The following is a 20,130-nucleotide window of genomic DNA, read 5'->3' on the forward strand; positions in this document are numbered from 1 at the left end:
CAAGGGTAGCTTGCTTGAGGAACACTGGCTCAGCTGGAGATACCTGGTCCAGGCTTATAGGAGAAGTAATCAATGAACAACCAAACCAAAGTGCTGCAACTACGAGTTGATGCTTCTCATCTCTCTCTCTCTATTTTGCTAAAAATAAAATAAATAAACTTTGAAAAAGAATACTTGAGTGAGAAAACCTTGATGGGCCAAAGACAGGTTTTGTAATGGATATGCTAAACTTTGTGAGTCAAAGAACATGGCAAATTTACAGCTATTCCAAAGAAAGTGATATAGTAAACCTTGGATCTGCGGTGAGGCTCTGGAACCCAAAAGCTGACACTGTTTAAGTAACCAGAGACAAGAGAGCCCGCGATCCAGCAGGCACGCCGCACCCACCACCCAGCTCCCAGCTGCAGAGCTGACTACTAACGATACCGCCTGCAAAGCCAGAGACTTACAAAGTTATTCTTATAATAAAATAATTATTTTAATGAAGTATTTGAAATAATTTTAAACATCTGATTGATAAGATTATACACAAATATGAGAATATGCTGCACTTTACAAAAAAATAAAGCTAAGCATTTAAATATACAAAAACAACTTTAGGTATAGATCTCTTCATAAAGTACTCTTAACATATACATAATTTATAACCTTTTACATAATAACTTGCTGAAACAGAAAATGTGGCCAATTTAAAACTTACTGGAGTACCAAGCATGGCCGTACAGTTCCTGTGGGGAGAACAGGATGAAGAGTAACGTATCTGAGGTGCTTTTCCTCTGGAATTCTTTTTGTGAGAAGCAGAGCTTTCTCATTTTTTAAAAAACTTTCTTCAGGAACTTATTCTTTATGTGACTGTAACTACAGCTATTATTTGTGACCAGCTATATGCCACACAGGTGGAATTAAAAAAACAAAACAAAAAACAAAACAAGGTTTGCTTTACAAAGTATCAGCTCCCTCCTCAGATGAATATACATAGTGAAACAAAAGTAGGTTTACAGTTGTATGTGAAAGTTTACTCTTGTATTGTTATTATTGTATTATTTTCCATACAAACTGTAAATCTACTTTTGCCCAAACCTATATATAACATGCTTCTCATAATATATTTAGAGCCAAGAGTCTAAGAAATGCTAATATTATCTTTTGAGTATAGAATCAAAAATAGAATCCCTAGTGTTAAAAAGTTTTAAATCACCAATTAGGATTTTTTTTTTAATGCAACAAGATGCTTAAAACATAGGGTAACTAAAATATTTTACAAAACTGTTCTTGAGATTTAAAACAACACACAGAACAAAAAAGAACTTCATTCTGAAAGACTGTAATTTGGAAAGGCCTGGTAACATGTTCCTGGTTGGTGGGGCTGGGACTGTTTCTTTCAACAGAGCATGCCCAGCTGGCTTCGTGTTCTTGTTCCAGCACTGCCCCCGGGGCACACGCAGCACACTTCCCGGTTTAGGATTCCATCCTCATTCTCCTCTCATCAGTTTGGATGCCGGGCCGCACCATTCCTTCTAATATTTTCCACCTTTCCCTTTTTCCAATGAGGTGTACCAGCAGCTCCAATTTAAAGGTTTCCCTAACAAGGATGTCATCTCACTTGGTGTCAGACACAGCATGTAGTGACATGAACTGGAGAATAAGCAACCTGAGCCACAAACTATCCCGTTTTGTCTCAGTTTTCACAACACTGAGACTCAACTGACGAAAGTCACCACAGACCCTACCTCTGTGGTTTGTCACCTTCATCTACAGAAAGCAACGGTCATAATTAGCTAAGGAATCCTGACTCCAGCCTGGAAATCCTGACAGTTGAGAAGGTCCTGTACAGGACGGAATGCAATTTCTTTGGTGAGCAGGGACTTCCTCTTTCCCCTGCATCTGTCCAGGCTGCATTGGGGAACGGCACCTCACCTGTGAACAGTTTGCAAATAAAGCAGGTAGTAACAAAGAGCCTTACCTTGCTGTGATGAAATGCACAGGTAGGAGATGCCTACTTCTGTGTAAACTATATTTCATAACCAATTTTCAGAAAACAAAGCTGAATTCTGGTCACTAAGGACCCCATGGGATGTATACGTAAGACTTAACAGAAGTTTATAACTGTAAACAAATGGTCTTCCCTACTGGTATTTTCCAGAAAGCAACGTCTCAGAACAGCGCCACACTGCTCCTTAGGTCTGCCCTGGTGGTAAACAGCAAGGGCCTGCCTGGAGTGGAGCAGTCACTTCAGAAGGGCAAGGTACAGCGCCCGAGAATACTTCAGCTCCCTTTCCTGTTCCATACAGAACACCAAGTCCCTGAGGCAGACTCTCGTGATTCTTGGATGAAGCAACTGTTTGGTGGCTATCAGGCAGGAGGTCCCAGAAACAAGACGGTTGTCCTTTAAGCCCTAAAGAGAAGAAAGGGAGAATCAAGTTTAAAATAAGGAACCTTTCATAAAGGAAGCCCCTTTCATAAAGGAAGCCCTGTCAATTCATCAAGAGCCTGTGGCCACTGGCATAGTGTTTGAGATAATATCATGACGCATGCTCAACCCTGTCCTCCAGGAGACCGGGGTCTTGGGGGCGGGGTGCTCAACTGCCAGAACAACTAGCTCAGGACCTCATTCATTCTTCCTGTCTCACCTGACCATGGCCAGAGCCTCTTCACCAGTTTCTCTCCTTGCAGACTCTACTTTATTCCGTTCTTTGCTGCATATTACAAGTCACACTTTCCTTTTTAAGGTCTTAGACAAAACATTGGGACTGACAGGCATGGTTAACTATTTTGATTGTGATCATGACTTCATAGCTGTATGTGTATGTAAAAACCTATCAGTCTTTTGTATGTCAATTATAAAAATAAAAGACATGGATTTCACCACTCCATATTTCAAAAATTTCTGGTTCTGTTACTACCTTTTCTATTACTACCTTTTTATAACCATCAAATTATAATTATTTCCTCTACATTTTGTGTTTTTGTTTGTTCGTTTTGTTTTGTTTGGATGCAGAGGACAGAAGTCCTTTTCTACAGTCTCTAAAACACTTTGGTCCAAATAAGTCAACTTCAATGGCTCCTCCTTTTCCAGAGTAGCTACTTAAGCACTTGTTAAATACCTTCCAGCCATTTCTTTTCTTTTATATAAAAATGTATTGCCCTGACCGGTTGGCTCAGTGGTAGAGCGTCGGCCTGGTGTGCAGGAGTCCCGGGTTCGATTCCCGGCCAGGGCACACAGGAGAAGCGCCCATCTGCTTCTCCACCCCTCCCCCTCTCCTTCCTCTCTGTCTCTCTCTTCCCCTCCCGCAGTCAAGGCTCCATTGGAGCAAAGTTGGCCCGGGCACTGGGGATGGGTCTGTGGCCTCTGCCTCAGGCGCTAGAATGGCTCTGGTTGCAACAGAGCAATGCCCAGATGGGCAGAGCTTCACCTCCTTGTGGGTGTGCCAGGTGGATCCCGGTCAGGCACATGCGGGAGTCTGACTGCCTCTCCGTTTCCAACTTCAGAAAAATACAAAATAAATAAATAAATAAATAAATAAATAAATAAATAAATAAAGTATTAAGTTACATGGGTAAAGTCCCATTTATCAAATGAGGAAACTAAGCTCAGACAGGATAACCTGTTGAAGATCACATAGCAGTACTGAGCTAGGACTCAATTTCTAATTTGATATGGGGGTGTTCTTAATCATTGTGCTATAATATCCATCCCATCAGGTACTAACTCATCACTGGCTTCCCTCCTGACTTACTTCCCATGACTACTTTACAAAAGCATCTTAACTCTAGCCAAAAGGCCAACAGCAGTGAAAGGCCACTCCAGGCTAATCTACTCATCTTTTAAGCCCATTTCAAATGGGCTTACTTTCCCTCCCTCTTCCTGCAAGTAATTCTTACTGTGGCAATTACCTTACATACATAGTGTTACAGTTTACGTTAACCCTCCCCCGCATAGACACTAGGTCATAAACTTTCCGAGGATAGACACTATCGTTTCAATGACCTCTAGGACTTAGTACTGAGTACACAGATAAATGTAGATTAACAGCCATATTTCCCAAACTGAATGTAGTGTTTTAAAACAGAACCAATGCGAGTTCTAACTGTTCCCCAATAGATGATTGGATACAAAGGTGGCACACACAGACAATGGAATACTACTCAGTCATAAGAAAAGATGAAATACTGTCATTTTCGACAACATGGATGGATCTTGAGAATACCATGCTGTCTACAGCCATACCACTCTGAACGCGCCCAATCTCGTCTGATCTCGGAAGCTAAGCAGGGTCGGGCCTGGTTAGTACTTGGATGGGAGAATACCATGCTAAGTGAAATAAGACTGACAGAAAAAAAAGGCAAGAACCACATGATTTCGCTCATATGTGGGATATAAAACTGAAAGCAACAAATGCACAAACAAGAAAAACAAACAAAAACTCAGACACAGACAACTGTATGGTGGATCAGAGGAAAGAGGGGTGGGGTAGTAAAGGGTAAATAGGGTCAAATATATGAGGATGGAAGAAGATTCGACTCTAGGTGGTGGGTACACAATGCAATATATAGCATGGAACTGTGCACTTGAAACTTATATAGTCTTATTACCAAGTCACCACAATAAATTTTTTAAAAAGTGAATAAAACCCTGTACTAAGACAGTTTTCTAAGTATCAGTATGGCTACATATCACTTTTTAAAAAATAAGATTGGAAGAAGAAATAAAAATACAGAATTCCCAAAGAATAATTTTGTAAAACAAAATCTTTGATTCTTTCATTTGTTTAAACCATATTTTGTTTCAAAAACTTTTTTTTGCAAGAAAGAGAGACAAGAAGGGAGAGAGATGAGAAGTATCAACTCATAGTTGCATCACTTTAGTTGTTCATTGATTGCTTTCCATATGTGACTTAATGGGGGAGGGGCTCCAGCAAAGTGAGTGACCCCTTGTGCAAGCCAGTGACCTTGGGCTTAAGCCAGCAACTATGGGATCATGTTGATGATTCCATGTTCAAGCTGGCAAGCCTGTGCTTAAGCCAGATGAGCCCATGCTCAAGTCGGCAACCTCAGGTTTTGAACCTGGGACCTCAGTGTACCAGGTTGACTCCCTATCCGCTGTATCACCACCAGGCAGGTATCTTTATTATATGCGACTTAAGTGTCTGTCACCGGTAGCTTATTGGTTGCTTGTGTAACTGTACTAGCCAATGGGGTGAAGTTGCTACAGCATTCAAATAGTCCCGCCTTCTGGCATGCCACCTCACAAATTGAGGTTAAAGATTGGAGCAATTATTATGCTGTTAAGAAATCTTAACACCAGAAGGGGTCTTTGCAGTGGTACAAGACTAGAGGTTCTCCAATTGAAAAATAATGTCATTATAAGTCTTTGGCTCCTCTAAAGGTGAAATACATGTCACTCCAAGAATTGATTTGGGTTCATCTCAAACAGGGTTGCCGTTTCAATTGAGACGTAGACAATTTCCTGTAAAACTTGCCTTTGCTATGACCATCAATAAGTCTCAGGGCCAAATGCTTAAGCGTGTTGGCATTTTTTTTACCTGAGCCTGCATTTGGACACAGTCAACTTTATGTTGCCTGTTCAAGAGTTCGTGAAAGAACAGACGTAAAATTAAAAATAATTGATGGTCCTCTGCAAGGTGAGCTTAAAAATGATGGAAAGATCTACACAAGAAATGTTGTGTACAAAGAGATCTTTGACATGTGAATTAACATTTTATTATTTAAATCACCTTTATTTATTGAGCTAGCGGTGGCTCTTAAGAAATGTACCTCCAGCGGTTTCCTTCATTGCACTCTAAGCAATTAAGCAAGTAGAAGGGGGAAACCCCATGGAGCAGTAAGCAAAGGAGCATCCTCGCCGCCTGCCCTGGGTAATTCAGTTTGAATTAGCAGACACCTTTGCACAAATCATTTTAATTACAATTTATAATATCTAGAACAGCGGTCATTTTGTATGACCGCCGGGCTTTCTAGTTTCAAACATATCTTGATAGGGCTGAGAACCCTCCTTTCTCCACCCAAAAGACACAAGAAAAATATTCACCTTGCATAGGAAGCAATCTTCTGGTTCTGTTGCTGTCCTTTTATAAACATCAAATTATAATTCCCCCTACATATCTGGCATTTTGTTTTGTTTTGTTTGAAGGGAGGAAAGTCCTTTTCATGATCTCCAAAACACTATGGTTAAAATAAGTTAACTTAATTCATGCATGGTCACAAATGACTGGGGGCACTTCACCTAAAGGTCAAATCAAATTTCCTTAAGAGACATTATTCAGGCCTGACCAGGTGGTGGCGCAGTGGACAGAACCTCGGACTGGGACGCGGAGGACCTAGGTTCAAAACCCCGAGGTCTCCAGCTTGAGTGCTGGCTCATCTGGTTTGTGCAAGGCTCATCAGATTGAGCCCAAGGCTGCTGGCTTGAGCAAGGGGTCATTCGGTCTGCTGTAGCCCCTGGATTAAGGCACATATGAGAAAGCAACCAATGAACAACTAAGGAGCCGCAATGAAGAATTGATGGCTTCTCATCTTTCTCCCTTCCTGTCTGTCCTTGTATGTCCCTCTTGCTATCTCTGTCTCTGTCACAAAACAAAACAATCAAACAAAAAATGAGACACTATTCAGTTTGGGGGCAACATGGTATCACAATCATATTTCTATACTGCTTAGGTTAAACTTGTTCAAAAGTAGCCATGGAACAGATTTTGGAAAGTCTACATTTTAATAAAAGACAAAGAGATGACCGTCTGCTGCACAACTGCCTGGCTGCTTATCCTGGAGCCCATCTACAGTACACGGCCAGTCTCTCTTCACTTTTGCAGGGTTCTTGGTAATGAATGTGATTGTACAGATACATGTCAGACTCTAACTTTGGTTATCGAGTCACTTGTCCCTGCTAACATTACCATTCAGAGGTTGTGTAACTCAAATGTGATCTTAACTGTTGTAAATTATCACCATCAAAATATTTTTTAAGATTTTTCCAGAATGGGCCTACCAGCTTTCAGCTTTGGATTGAAAAGTATACATTAGGAAGAAAGTTAATAAAGTATGTCATGGGCAGTTAGTGGCAATTTTGTCACATATAAAAGTTATCTGTTTAAAATTAAAGTACATTTCAATAGAGGCATGTTTCTTAGCCAAAAATTGGATATATTATGCTAGAGCTAAATCTATTTATGTTTTCTATTTATGTTCCTACCAAGATTTTGCCTAATCAGTTTAGTGTTTTATATGAATTTTGAAATTAAACAATTATATGAAGACATTATGTCTTGGAAATTCTACATCTATGTGAACACCCAGAAATATGTCATATGTTCACCCAAAGACATGTATGAGAATGTTCAGCACTATATTTCCTAACAGCCCTAAACTAGAGATAATCCAAAAATGCCCATTAAAAGCAAAATAAACAGCCTGACCAGTGGTGGTGCAGTGGGTAGAGCATCAACCTGGGATGTTGAAGACCCAGGTTCAAAACCCCAAGGTCACTGGCTTGAGCAAGGGGTCACTGGCTCCACTTGAGCCCCCCACTAAAGGCACATGTGAGAAGCAACCAATGAAGAACTAAAGAAACAAAACTATGAGTTGATGCTTCTCATCTCTCTCTCTCTCTCATCAAAAAACCCCAAAAAGTAGAACTATAGAATATTCATACAAATGGCATACTATACAGCAACAACAAACTGAGTAACATGGATGACTATCACAAAAATGTTAAATGGAAGGATGCAGACACAAAGAATACATACAATTTGATTCCATTTCTATGTAGTTCAAAAACAGGCACAGCTACAGAAGTCAGGATAATGATTTCCCTTGAGGGAGAGAAGGCTAGTGACTAGAAGGTTCCTGGTGATGTTCTTTCCTGATCAGAGTACTGTATGCATTGGTGTGTTTGTGCTGTGAAAATTCAGTGTGCCTATATGATTTGTGTACTTTTCTGCATACATGTTATATACTTCAATAAAAAAAATAAAACACACAAAAAAAACCTTGACTAAGTACAAAATATAAACGCAAGCAAAGAGGGGGGAAAGAGAAAAGAAAACAAGTCAAAATTATTAAACAAAAAAATTACAGAGACCTAATAATCTGGGTAAGGAACAAAGGGGTCACAGTTCATATTTGTCATGTGACAAGCCTGAAGGATCCAGAGGACAGAGCCATGTTACAGCTGCCAGCACAGGGTTGAAAAGAAGGTCATTCCAACAGGATGCAGCAGAAGGCCTGAGGCAATGTTATAACTGAAACCAACCCCAAGGGACATTCAGTAACCCAACAGAAATGTCTTTCATAATTCACAACTTTACGAAGGTGATAGCATTCTTTCCCAAATAATGACTGACTTAGAAAGTCAGTCTTTCTTGAATCTAGAAATAAATGCATAGCATTTTATTCCTGTGCTTATGATTTAGAAAAGTCCAAAATCTGATTTGTCATTTTCACAGTGTTCTGGCAGACTAATCAGCTACTACTCAATTGACGATGGTAAGAGGGTATAGATGTATAGGAAACTTAAAGCCATAACTCAAACCTGCCCTTTCATCATCAGTTTTAATTTTCTCCCATCCCACCAAGTTCTTTCCCTAAAGCTACTTAGAACTGATTCCTGTCACACTACACTGTCAAAGACAAAGAACACTAATGTAGTTAAGACCCCAGAATTTGTAAGAAGAAGAAGAAAAAAAAGACTTGTGTGACAATGTACCATTTATTCTGAACTAGAGGGTTTTCCCAATTGACTTTCTACATAAGGATAGTCCTTATGTAGTAAGGACTGAATTCCTGTAATCTGAATTCCTCACCTGGAAGAAAGAGGGAAAATGGAAGATGAAGTTCAATGAAGATGAAATAAAATAACATCCTATTAAGTGCACAGCAGATGTTCTTGGAAATGTAATGAAATCTAAATGTTAACATACTCTAACACTGCCGGGTCAATTAAGTTAGCCTTCATTAATTTGTTCAATTATATCACTAAACAAAGTTTCTCATTTTTATGAGAAAACTTTTGAGTTTATAAAATCTTCTGCTCTTATAAAAAAAAAATGAACACCCTCAGTCACCAATTTCAAAGAAATAACACCATTTTAAGAATGACACTAATTAAAAATAACCACTTACCTAAATTTTTATTCCTTCAACTTAACAGAGAAAGATCTGTGAAGTAAAACTTTAGAAGCTCTTGTACTTACTCTTTTCACGTTTCCTTATAATACTATCCTAACTGAGACTCAGAAATCATGTCTGTGTGAGGTCAGGGGCTCCAGGAATCCTGCTGTGGTTCTCAGTGTCTTCTTATGGGCCTCTCTTTCCAAGAGCCGCCATCCAAGGCAACTTGCTTCATGCTAGTCCGTGTGTTAATTCACTTCAAAAGTTAGCTGTATTACTGGGCATCTACTCTGGGCGAGGGACTGTTTCAGGCAGCACAGGAGGACTGGAGAGCAGTAAGCACTAGCCACCTCCTCCATAAGCAACCTCACACAAATTACATCATTTCTCTGTGCCTCAGTTTCCTAATCTGCAAAATAGTGACAGTAACAGTAATTATCTCATAGGGCTGGCTTGAAAATTAAATGAGAACAATGCCTGGCATGCAGTATATATTCTATAAATGTTGGCCTGACTTTAATAAATTAATTCATTAGTCAACTGGGAGGCATGGAAGGCTTATAAACAGGAAACAGTGTAATCCTAGTTTCAGGTCTCTCCTTCCATCGCCTAGTTAAAACTAATTAAACTTTCCTGCCTATGTTCTATTCTCTTAAGTCCTAGCTAACTTAAAAAACTAATTTGTCCTGCCACACTTCCTCTGTCCATCCCAGTGAAATTGTTGAATGTAGTGGAGCTTTGAATGCCTAGAGCTAACAAGTAGACTAATGGGCATTTCAGACATGTGGCAGGCAAATGAAGGACATATCCTGGGACAGGAAGTTTTTCATAAGCTCCTTCAATCAAACAGTGGAGGCACCTGCTGCTTTACGGAATCACCAAGCTTATCAATACTGTTTCTAGATGCCAGCGTCCACTTCTTCCATTCTATTCCCTGAATCATAAGACTAAGAAAACAGAAATGTGTCCCTGAATTTTAACAGTTAACTTGAAACAAAAAACATAATTTTTAACAGAGTGCGGCAAAACTTCATTACACTTCTCAGACTCTATCTGATTTGACTCTAACCCCACGTTACTTACCATGGCAGCTCGTAACTCTCCAGTCTTAGACTTTAAGGAGAAAACGAGAACTAAAATGAGGATAGGGGGTGAAATGAAGATATGGCTTCAGAAGACAAATCAAACATCTTCTAAATCTTGGAGGCAAGGATAAATAAAAAAGCCTGGCTGCCGGGCTGTGTAACAAGGACACTGAAAATCTGTAGTTAAAGGCTTGGGCTTCTAGACTTAAGGACAGACAGCACAGAGCAGAAAATACTGAGCTTCGAGTCTGACTGCCCTCTGCTGGTCAACAAGTAGAACTTTTGAAGCAACAGATATGCCTTTATAATCTCCATTTTATTTTTTTGAGTTATTGAATATTTCAGAATACTGGCAACCCTGCCCGTTAACTTCTGCCCTAGAATTATGTCACTTCTAAGTCGTTGTTTCAACAGTCTTTAGTAAAAGTAATACGTCAAAATAGATGTGACATGTAATCATGGGTTCTGAGTTCTCACTAGTTGTTTGATTAAGAGAGTGATAAAACTAATACTGGTTGTCTTGTTAATGACCAACCTCCATCTTGATCCAAAAGAATGCTTTCTTAAATTCTAGACCTCATTGTTCACCTTCCTAGTGAAGTCTCCAATTGAATGCATCATAAATTCAACATGTTTCAAATCATACTCCTCCCCTTTCTTCTTTTCTTTCTAATTTAAAGAAATGGTAATAACATTCATCCTCTAAAGCCCAAGCTAGAAAACCAGGTGTCATCTTAACCCTTTCTTCCTCTACATTCCATTCATCTCTTCTTATCAGTTCTACCTCCTTAACAACTTCCAAATCACCTAGTTCTTTCTACATTTCACTTCCGTTAACTCCTCCTGCCTAGATTATTCCAGCAACCTTCTAAGAAATTTCCCTATTAAAAAATAGGCAAAGGACCTCAGTTGACACTTTTCTAAGGCCAACAGACATATGAGAAGATGCTTAATGTTACTAATCATCAGAGAAATGCAAATTAAAACCACAGTGAGGTATCTATCACCTCACACCTGTCAAAATGGCTCTTATCAACAAATCAACAAGTAAGTGTTGGGCAGGGTGTGGAGAAAAGGGAACCCTCATGCACTGTTGGAGGGAATACAGACTGGTGCAGCCACTGTGGAAAACAGTATGGTGTTATCTCAAAAAACTAAAATGGAACTGTCTCTTCTTTAACTTTGTATTTATGTTGTTTTTATCACTTTACAAAAATTTAAGGGGAATTTGAAGAGAAGGAAAGATAAACCCATACTATACAATTCAATATATTTCACAGGAAGTCCCTGAAGATAGCTGACAAAGAGTCAACCTTTAAGTCTCTGAAAAACTTAAAAGACCCAACTAAAATTGAGATTTATGTTTAAATCATTAATGAAAAAGGCAGATTTATTTATGCAAGTACAAACAAAATAAAATATAAAAAATATACCACAAAATATAAGCAGTCGTTCCTTTATCTGAAGTAACAACATGCTCTAAGTCCGAATGAATCTATAAGATAATTACAGAAAGTGTTAGATGACCATAAATCTATTTAAATCTCTAATAAGTCAGCTGTAATTATGGATCCCCTTAGCCTGGCAAAAGAGAACAGAGGTAAAGAATGGTACTGCCTGGACCCCTCAAGGACAGGAAGATTAAAGCTGTGCCCTTTCATGTCAATAGCCTGTAGGTAAATTACGTACTTCTAGGAATGAAGAAATCACCCACTGCAGCAACCAGAACAAGAGATAAATATCTTTGACAAATTCTGTTTGTCTCCTAACATTTTAAGCCATTGAGTTTCCCCAAATCATTTCAGGCTTAATATTTCATTTATAATCTACTCATATCCTCAAATGATTAAAATTAGTAAATATGGTCAACAAAATGACATCTACAGACAATCATTCAAATATCCGTAAGAATTCACCTTGGTTTTCTATTTCAAAATACATACATTTCTAAGTTATGAAAAAAAAAACTGTACATCAATAATTTTAACATTTAAAGTTTTAAAAATTCAAATATTTCTCTCATAGGGTATTTAAGAGGTTGATCGACCCTTCTACAACATGCTTCCACACAGGAAATAGCACCTCAACCTCTGAAGAGGGCACCCGAGAATGGTAGAGATACAATTAGTGAAAAGTCGTAGTAACTGAAACATTTTAAGACAATTGATCAATCTGTTGCTAATAAGGGAATGGGGAAATACACATTACCACAGTGGAAAATGGCAGACTCTTTGGAAAGCATTATGAAAATACCTCTTAAAATACTTCACCCAGAAGTTCCACTTTTAGAAATCAATCTGCAAAATAAATTAGTACATGAAGATACAGAATATCCAATTTATTTAAAAAAAAGACAAATGAAAATATTTTAAATGTTAGTGTATCAGTGAAATATGACACAAAAGTTATGTACCAGTATAGAAAAGTGGCCAAGACATGTTGTCCACAAGTGGTAGAATAGTACTTTTAGGATGATCCCATTGTAGTGCTTAACATCAAATTATTTGGCTCTGTATTTGGGCTCCTTCACCTACTAACTGTGGAACTCTGGAAAACTAATCCTCCCTGTATCTTAACTTTTTCATTGTGGGGAAAAAAAATAGTTTGAAATTAGGAGTTATGAGGACTAAATAAGATAATACTATATAAGTGCTTGATAAAGTATTATACATGCACTTTTAAGTGTGTGTGTGTGTGTGTGTGTGTGTGTGTGTATGTGTGTATGACTGCATTAGACTGAACTATATTAAAGTGTCAAGAAGAGTTTTTTACCTACAAAATGCTAAATTCATAGGATTTAACCTAATATATGCATGGAAAGTTTTGGAAAGGATACCCAAGAGATTTAAGAGCTGTCTTTAACACTCTTCTATACCATTTAGACATTCTGACCAGCATTAACCAACACTCTTCTCTCCCAAATAAAAAGCTATATGCTTTCTTCTCCTTGCTTTAAGTAGAAGTATCCTACAGTATAAAAGCAGGTCAGATAATGCAGGTAATGGAGCCCTGCTCCTTTCCCCTGCAAAACCAGTAATTTGTTGAATGAGCAATCTACCTTCTGATAATACCTGCTGGAGGGAGTCATTTCCATTTCAGTGAAACTTAAAAAGCTGGCACTGGAAAGGGTCTTAGATATTAGATACTTGGGAAAATTCATGCTAGTTTAACCCTTCTGAGTAGTGAGGTTTTTTTCATGCTCGCTGACCCCTGAAAGTGAGGTGGTTTTTTTTTTTCAAAAAATAAAACTAGTTGCAGTTAAAGTTTCATTAACATAAAATCATGTTTGTTTGATAACCAATTTATGGAAACAAGAAGAACATACATTTGCCTTTTTTTAATGTTGCCTTACACATTTTTAAAATAAATCGATCGTCCTCTGGTCAGGAGGCATGACCTACATGAACATTTGTACTTACTCAATGGGTTAAACATTGTCAGAAAGCTATCCCTGAGCCTGACCAGGTGGTGGCGCAGTGGATAGAGCATCAGACTGGGACAAGGAGGACCCAGGTTCGAAACCCCAAGGTCACCAGCTTGAGCGCAGGCTCATCTGGTTTGAGCAAGGGCTCACTCAGTCTGGTAGCCCCCTGGTCAAGGCACATATGAGAAAGCAATCAATGAACAACTGAGGTGCCGCAATGAAGAATTGATGCTTCTCATCTCTCTCCCTTCCTGCCTGTCTGTCTGTCTCTATCTGTCCCTCTCTTTGTCTCTGTCTGTCTCTGCCACACACATACAAAAAGCTATCTCTGAAATTTAATCTATTTCAAAGTCCTCTGGTTTTAATAATTCTATATAACTATCCTTATATAAAGATAGGTGGGAATAGAAAAGTCAAGAAATAAAAATAAAATAGTATTTTCTAACAGGTAAAAGGAAATGTGTGGGCCAACCTGTTTGAGAAGGCCACCACAGGTCTCATACTTTGAAAGCCCTATCCTGCTCCTCACTGAAAAAACTCTTGGAAAGGCAATAATGGGGGAAATAATTAAGCCCCCAAATCCCCAATACCATCTTCTCTGAAGAAGACAAAGCAACGGTGGACTCCATCCCATTCTGTTTCCAGGCTTTTCTCTTATTTGATATAGACATACACAAAAACTATGAGTTTCATCCGTTCTTGAAAAGAACAGTCTCCAAAACTATCATTGCCTTTGCAGGACATCCCACCTTCCCCAGACTCCTTCTCTTTCTCCTCTTCTAAAAGGCAATAAATAAAATCTTTTTTAAAACTTCAATGCATCATTACTTGGCATTCATAGCTGAATTTCACCACTCAGAAGGGGCACACCTTTGAAACACAGAAATAATGGGAGGAGGAGAGAAACTAGTGCTGTAAGGATTCGTACGGTGGAGGAAAATGGCTACCTTCTACAAAGGTTTCTTCAAATATCCAGAGGTAGTTCTGGGACTCCATTAAGTAATGCTTTTATTGGGAGCCTCCTATGATATACTAAGACACTGAGGGTATAATATTAAATCTTGATGAATAGGGAGAGAATGTGCCATTAACTTCAACAGATTAATTTTTTTCTCAAATTATGTTCAAATTAATGGAATGTCTAGGTAATTTCTGGCTGTCTATGAAAGTGACTATAGATAATTTTTTTCTTTTTCATAAGAATCAAATTAATATTTTCAAAATAGTGAGAACTCAACATAACTCTGCCAATTAATAAAATTTTTTCTTTGCTATCATAAGCCCTATCACATACTTATTCTATAACAAAGCTCAAGAAATTTTTTTCAAAACACAATGCATTTTATTAATTTTGCACTGTCTTAGCACTGATTGATCAATAGCTTGATTTTCTTCAAATAAGTTCAGTTTATTTCCTCAAAAGAACCTTTTTTCCTACACAATTTTTTTTAATTCATTTTTTTAGAGAGGAGACAGAGGGAGAGAGAGGAGAGAGAGACAGAGAGAGAGAAGGGGGGAGGAGCTGGAAGCATCAACTCCCATATGTGCCTTGACCAGGCAAGCCCAGGGTTTCAAACCAGTGACCTCAGCATTTCCAGGTCGACGCTTTATCCACTGCACCACCACAGGTCAGGCTCCTACACAATTTTTAAAGTTGTATACCTGGTGTAAAAATATTTATGAAGTGAATTTTTGAACCTTGAGGTATCTTACATCTAAAATGTACAAAGCCCTAATGACGTGCTCTGTCCTTCAGAGGACCAGGTGTCTAAAAGAATAGAACCATGTTGTTTTTGTTTTGTTTTTAAGGCTCTCAGACATACCAAATAATAACAAAAAAATACGGGAGAATTCTTAAAACTCTTGTTTCCTTTCTAGCATCATCATTTCTTTATCCTGATTTTGTTTGCCCGTAACTTTCTGAAAACTTCCTTCCCTCTGCCTACATAACCCCCCCCAAATAAAACACACTACTCTAATGACGTAAACATCAATTCAAAGCTAAAGGTAAATATAAGATGCTACAATAGGTAGTTACTAAAGAGACATTAAAAAGACCTTAAGGATTATACAAAAAGTTCTAACAGTATCTACAGCAAATTGCTGAGGAATAGTATTTGTGGCAAAGAATTTTTCAAAAGTTCATCTCTTTCCCAGGCAATCACTCTTCTGTAAGCTACGGCATAAACTATCCTTGACAGTGGAACTTAACATGGTGTTCAAACACGGTCCTTCTCATCTTCTTTCCCCTACATTCATTAAGTCTGCTAAAAAAATATATAGCAATGTGATAACTTCTATTATTAATCTGATAGTGAGAACATCAAATGTAAATGGCTAGAAATCTAGATTTAGGGTTCTGTAGTAGAAACAGGTTATTGATTATATCTAAATATTTGCCTGGTTAATAATATGTAAAGAATGCTTGGTTTAAAAATAAATATCTACATGAATGACCCCCCATGCCTTATTTTTCAAGTCAACACAAGTTAGAAAGTTTAATAAAGAAGAAATGCATTTTAAGAATGGACACTTAACTGTGGGAAGAGAAAACAAAACTGTTATCAGTATCTGACACCTATCTCTGAATTCAAATTTTACTGTGGAAAAAATACATTTGTCTGAAATCAGAATTGATTATTTTTTTGTATGTGTGACAGAGAGAGGGACAGATAGGGACACAGACAGACAGGAAGGGAGAGAGATGAGAAGCATCAATTCTTCATTGAGGCACCTTAGTTGTTCATTGACTGCTTCCTCTTACGTGCCTTGATGGGGGCGGTGCTAACAGCAAAACGAGTGAACCTTTGCTCAAGCCAGCAACCTTGGGGCTCAAGCCAGCGACCATGGGGTCATGGCTATGATCCCACACTCAAGCCAGCGGCCCTGTGCTCAGCCCTGTGACCTCAGATTTCAAACCCGGGTCCTTGGTGTCCCAGTTCAATGCTCTATCCACTGCGCCACCACCTGGTCAGGCCAGAATTAATTTTTTCAATCAAATTTTATCATTTATCGCTAAGCAAAGTTTCATCAAAGCCCTTTATTCCTTTTACCCACAAGAGTTAGAATTATACAAGAGAGCACTCTAACCAGTTCGATATAGAAAGTACATATAATTACCCACATGGCAATTTATTCATTTCGGTTAGCAAATAAACACTATTTTAAGCAGTATAACAAACTAGAACACAAATACTTTAAGTACCATGTAGCGATTTGGTATGGTAACCACTTTAATTTTTATAGAAGTACCAGTATTTTCAAGCCAATTGATTAAATGTTCTCAGGAGGACTCGTTTATATGTGATTAAAAAAAAAAAGCACACTTGACCTGTGGTGATATTCAAAACCTTGGGCCTTCCTGGTCAAGGCACAAATGAGAGTTGTGTTCCTCCCCCCCTTCTCTCTCTTTCTCTCTCAAAATGAATTTAAAAACCTAAAAAAACAAAAACAAAGCAAAACAAAAAGCACTAAAAGTAAAATAGTATGCTCACATTCAAAATTTGTACTGTCTTAGCTCTAAAAAATCACTTTTATGTAGAATGATATAATTGTTTAGACCTATTCAACAAAAGTAAAGAAATACTGTTATAAATGTTGAATTATTAAAAAGTTGTAGAAACTATTGGAATGTATTGCTAACAGGGAAAAAAAGATGCTTTCTAATCCAAAAATCTAAAATTAATACAGGAAGTTATTAGTGTCTTAACATTCCAAAGGACCCCAAACACATCACCTAAGCAATATACATATACAATACATACTTGTAAATACTTTAAATTTTAAAGTAGGCTCTAATTTATTCTAAGTATTTCTATAGCAAAATTAATTTTAAAACTAACTAAATACATATATAAAAATATATAAATGTATAAACTTCAAACCACAGCCGTAAACTAAGGAAAAATTCAAGTACTTCCAAGTAGTAAATTTTAACTATTTTTCTCTGCTAAAGTCAATAGGCTGTAAAAATATTTGGTTAAATAAAATAATTGGTACTTGTTGCTTTTTGCCAGGATATCACAAGAAGATAATAGCTGATGCTCTTTGCCTTTACCAAGATTTCTGAGAATATCAAATGGAATTCTGTAAGAGGCCAGTATAATAGATAAATTGTACAAATAGAAAATCTTTTTAAGAGGTAGTTTTGCTTTGTTTTAGATAACAGAAAAAAAAAAATTCAACACTAAAGGATAAATCTAAACTAATTTCTCCAACCTAATGTTGATTCATCACATAGAAGAATGGTAATCTATGAATGCTAAAGGTTAAGCTTAATTTTCTAAATTTTACAATTTTAAAAATCACCATCATGCTATTCAAACGTCCAAACTGAAAGCTCTCCTTCAGTAGAAAAAAACCCCAACATTTGAATTAAAGAGTTACTCTTTAAAGAACTAAGCTCTACCTCTCTTCCCTCTGGAATAATATGCTTATTTCAGAATATTTAAATTAAAAAGGTAAGATTTCAATATCCCATTTATAAAGAAAGAACAACAACAACAACAAAAAAGTAAAGCCTTGATTTCCAAGGTCTAAAAAGAATATTAAAAATACAAATGGTTTCACACATCATTTTTGTGTTATTTCAGAGGGAATAAAATGTGGGAATAAAGGCTTTTAACAATCCTGACTAGTGCAATTTAAGTTATTGAATGGGCAAATAAATCAGCAATATTCTTTTTATTAAAGCAGTATTCTTAATAAACACCGAAAAAGCATAAAACAGGATTCTCTCCAGTTTCCCATATTTTAAAAGAAAATTGTCTTTAAAGTTACAACACCATGAATAAAATATTAACAAAAAAGACAGTAGTCTCCTGCTAATTTCAAAATAAGGGCTGTACTATAATGTCACCAATTTGTTAAAAAAAATGGATGTTTTAAATTCAGGGTGGCATTACTTGTTGAATAATACAGTGAAAGTCTGACAATTATCTAAGTTTAAAGTCCAAAAAATACAAAGGAAAATACAAATGCCTAAATTCTTAAAACAGAAGAAGCATCAAGCAAACAGACAATTCAGTATATTTACAGCCTAGTTAGAAGACATGGCTTGAAATTTGAAAATAATTTTTCATTTTGATGCTGGTAAATGATATAAACTGATTTTTATTACTGTTTTAAAATCGTACACTTCTCTCCTCTACCCCCACATCCCCTACCCCATGGACTTTCTTAGATTCAAATATACAATCAACAAAAAACCATACAATATAATAATAAACTAGAAAATGTTTAACGAGCCCTGGCCGGTTGGCTCAGCGGTAGAGTGTCGGCCTGGCGTGCGGGGGACCCGGGTTCGATTCCCGGCCAGGGCACATAGGAGAAGCGCCCATTTGCTTCTCCACCCCCCACCCCCTTCCTTCCTCTCTGTCTCTTTCTTCCCCTCCCGCAGCCAAGACTCCATTGGAGCAAAGATGGCCCGAGCGCTGGGGATGGCTCCTTGGCCTCTGCCCCAGGCGCTAGAGTGGCTCTGGTTGCAGCAGAGCAACGCCCCGGAGGGGCAGAGCATCGCCCCCTGGTGGGCAGAGTTTCGCCTCTGGTGGGCGTGCCGGGTGGATCCTGGTTGGGGGCGCATGCGGGAGTCTGACTGTCTCTCCCCGTTTCTAGCTTCAGGAAAAAAATACAAAAAAAAAAAAAAAAAAAAAAAGAAAATGTTTAATGTTTCTAAAATTTGCGATGAATTCAAATGAGACAGAGAAGCGAAGCTCTCGCCCAGATTAATGTATAACATTTGAAATTCAATATGAATCATTAATATTACCTATAGAATAGTACTAAAAGCTAAAATAATGGAGCTATTACTATGATGATAATAATAGTAATTAGGCCAGAAACTAATGAAACACTTCACATAATCCAGTCCTTAAAACATTTTAAGGCAGGTATTATACCCATTTTCCAGATAGAGATAATTGAGGTATAGCGTTTAAAGAAACTTGTCAAAGGTTACAAAACTTAAGAGAGAGAAGAACCAAACCCAGATCTGGGTGCAAAGAACAGGTACTTATTCAACATGCTACAACCTTCCCCACAAATGACTATTTAACAGAATTTGTTGAATAATGCTACCATAATAGAAAAGTAGAACAGGAACTTAAAGACATCACTGTAGCTCTTTCTCAAAGGAGTCGTAATATTATAAATAACTTTGTGAATTAAAAATATTACAAATAACTATTCTTGCCCCAAAAGAAAATTGTACGCTAAGTAGGCCGTATTTACAGGAATATGCTTAATGATGACATAGTATGCCTCAGTTCTAATAAAACATTTACACACATTTATATACAAATAGACTAGAAATAAAGTACAGCCGGTTGTCCTGTGCCAGAGAAGAAACATAAAAAACTCTCTACTAGCCTAGTCTTAACCACATTTTTAAATACATCATATTAAGATTTGGAATCTTGAGGACCCTGTGCAAAGTGAAATGAACCAATTACAAAAATCAAATACTGTATGATTCCATTTACATGAGGCCTCTAAGTAGTT

General features: G+C 37.6%; 1 protein-coding gene across 2 annotated transcripts in view; it reads right to left on the reverse strand.

Moving 5' to 3' along the window:
* Nucleotides 1-526: 526 nt before the first annotated feature.
* The window catches only part of TAF4B (TATA-box binding protein associated factor 4b), a 133,290-nt gene continuing 113,686 nt past the window's right edge, over nt 527-20,130 (reverse strand). For both annotated transcript variants that reach the window (XM_066247025.1, XM_066247024.1), the window contains exon 15: nt 527-2,395. In XM_066247025.1, the coding sequence (XP_066103122.1) occupies nt 2,228-2,395 (168 nt within the window). In that variant the 3' untranslated portion in view covers nt 527-2,227. The remainder of the gene's footprint in view (nt 2,396-20,130) is intronic.

This window comes from Saccopteryx bilineata, chromosome 11, assembly GCF_036850765.1.
Source record: "Saccopteryx bilineata isolate mSacBil1 chromosome 11, mSacBil1_pri_phased_curated, whole genome shotgun sequence".
NCBI lineage: Eukaryota > Metazoa > Chordata > Mammalia > Chiroptera > Emballonuridae > Saccopteryx > Saccopteryx bilineata.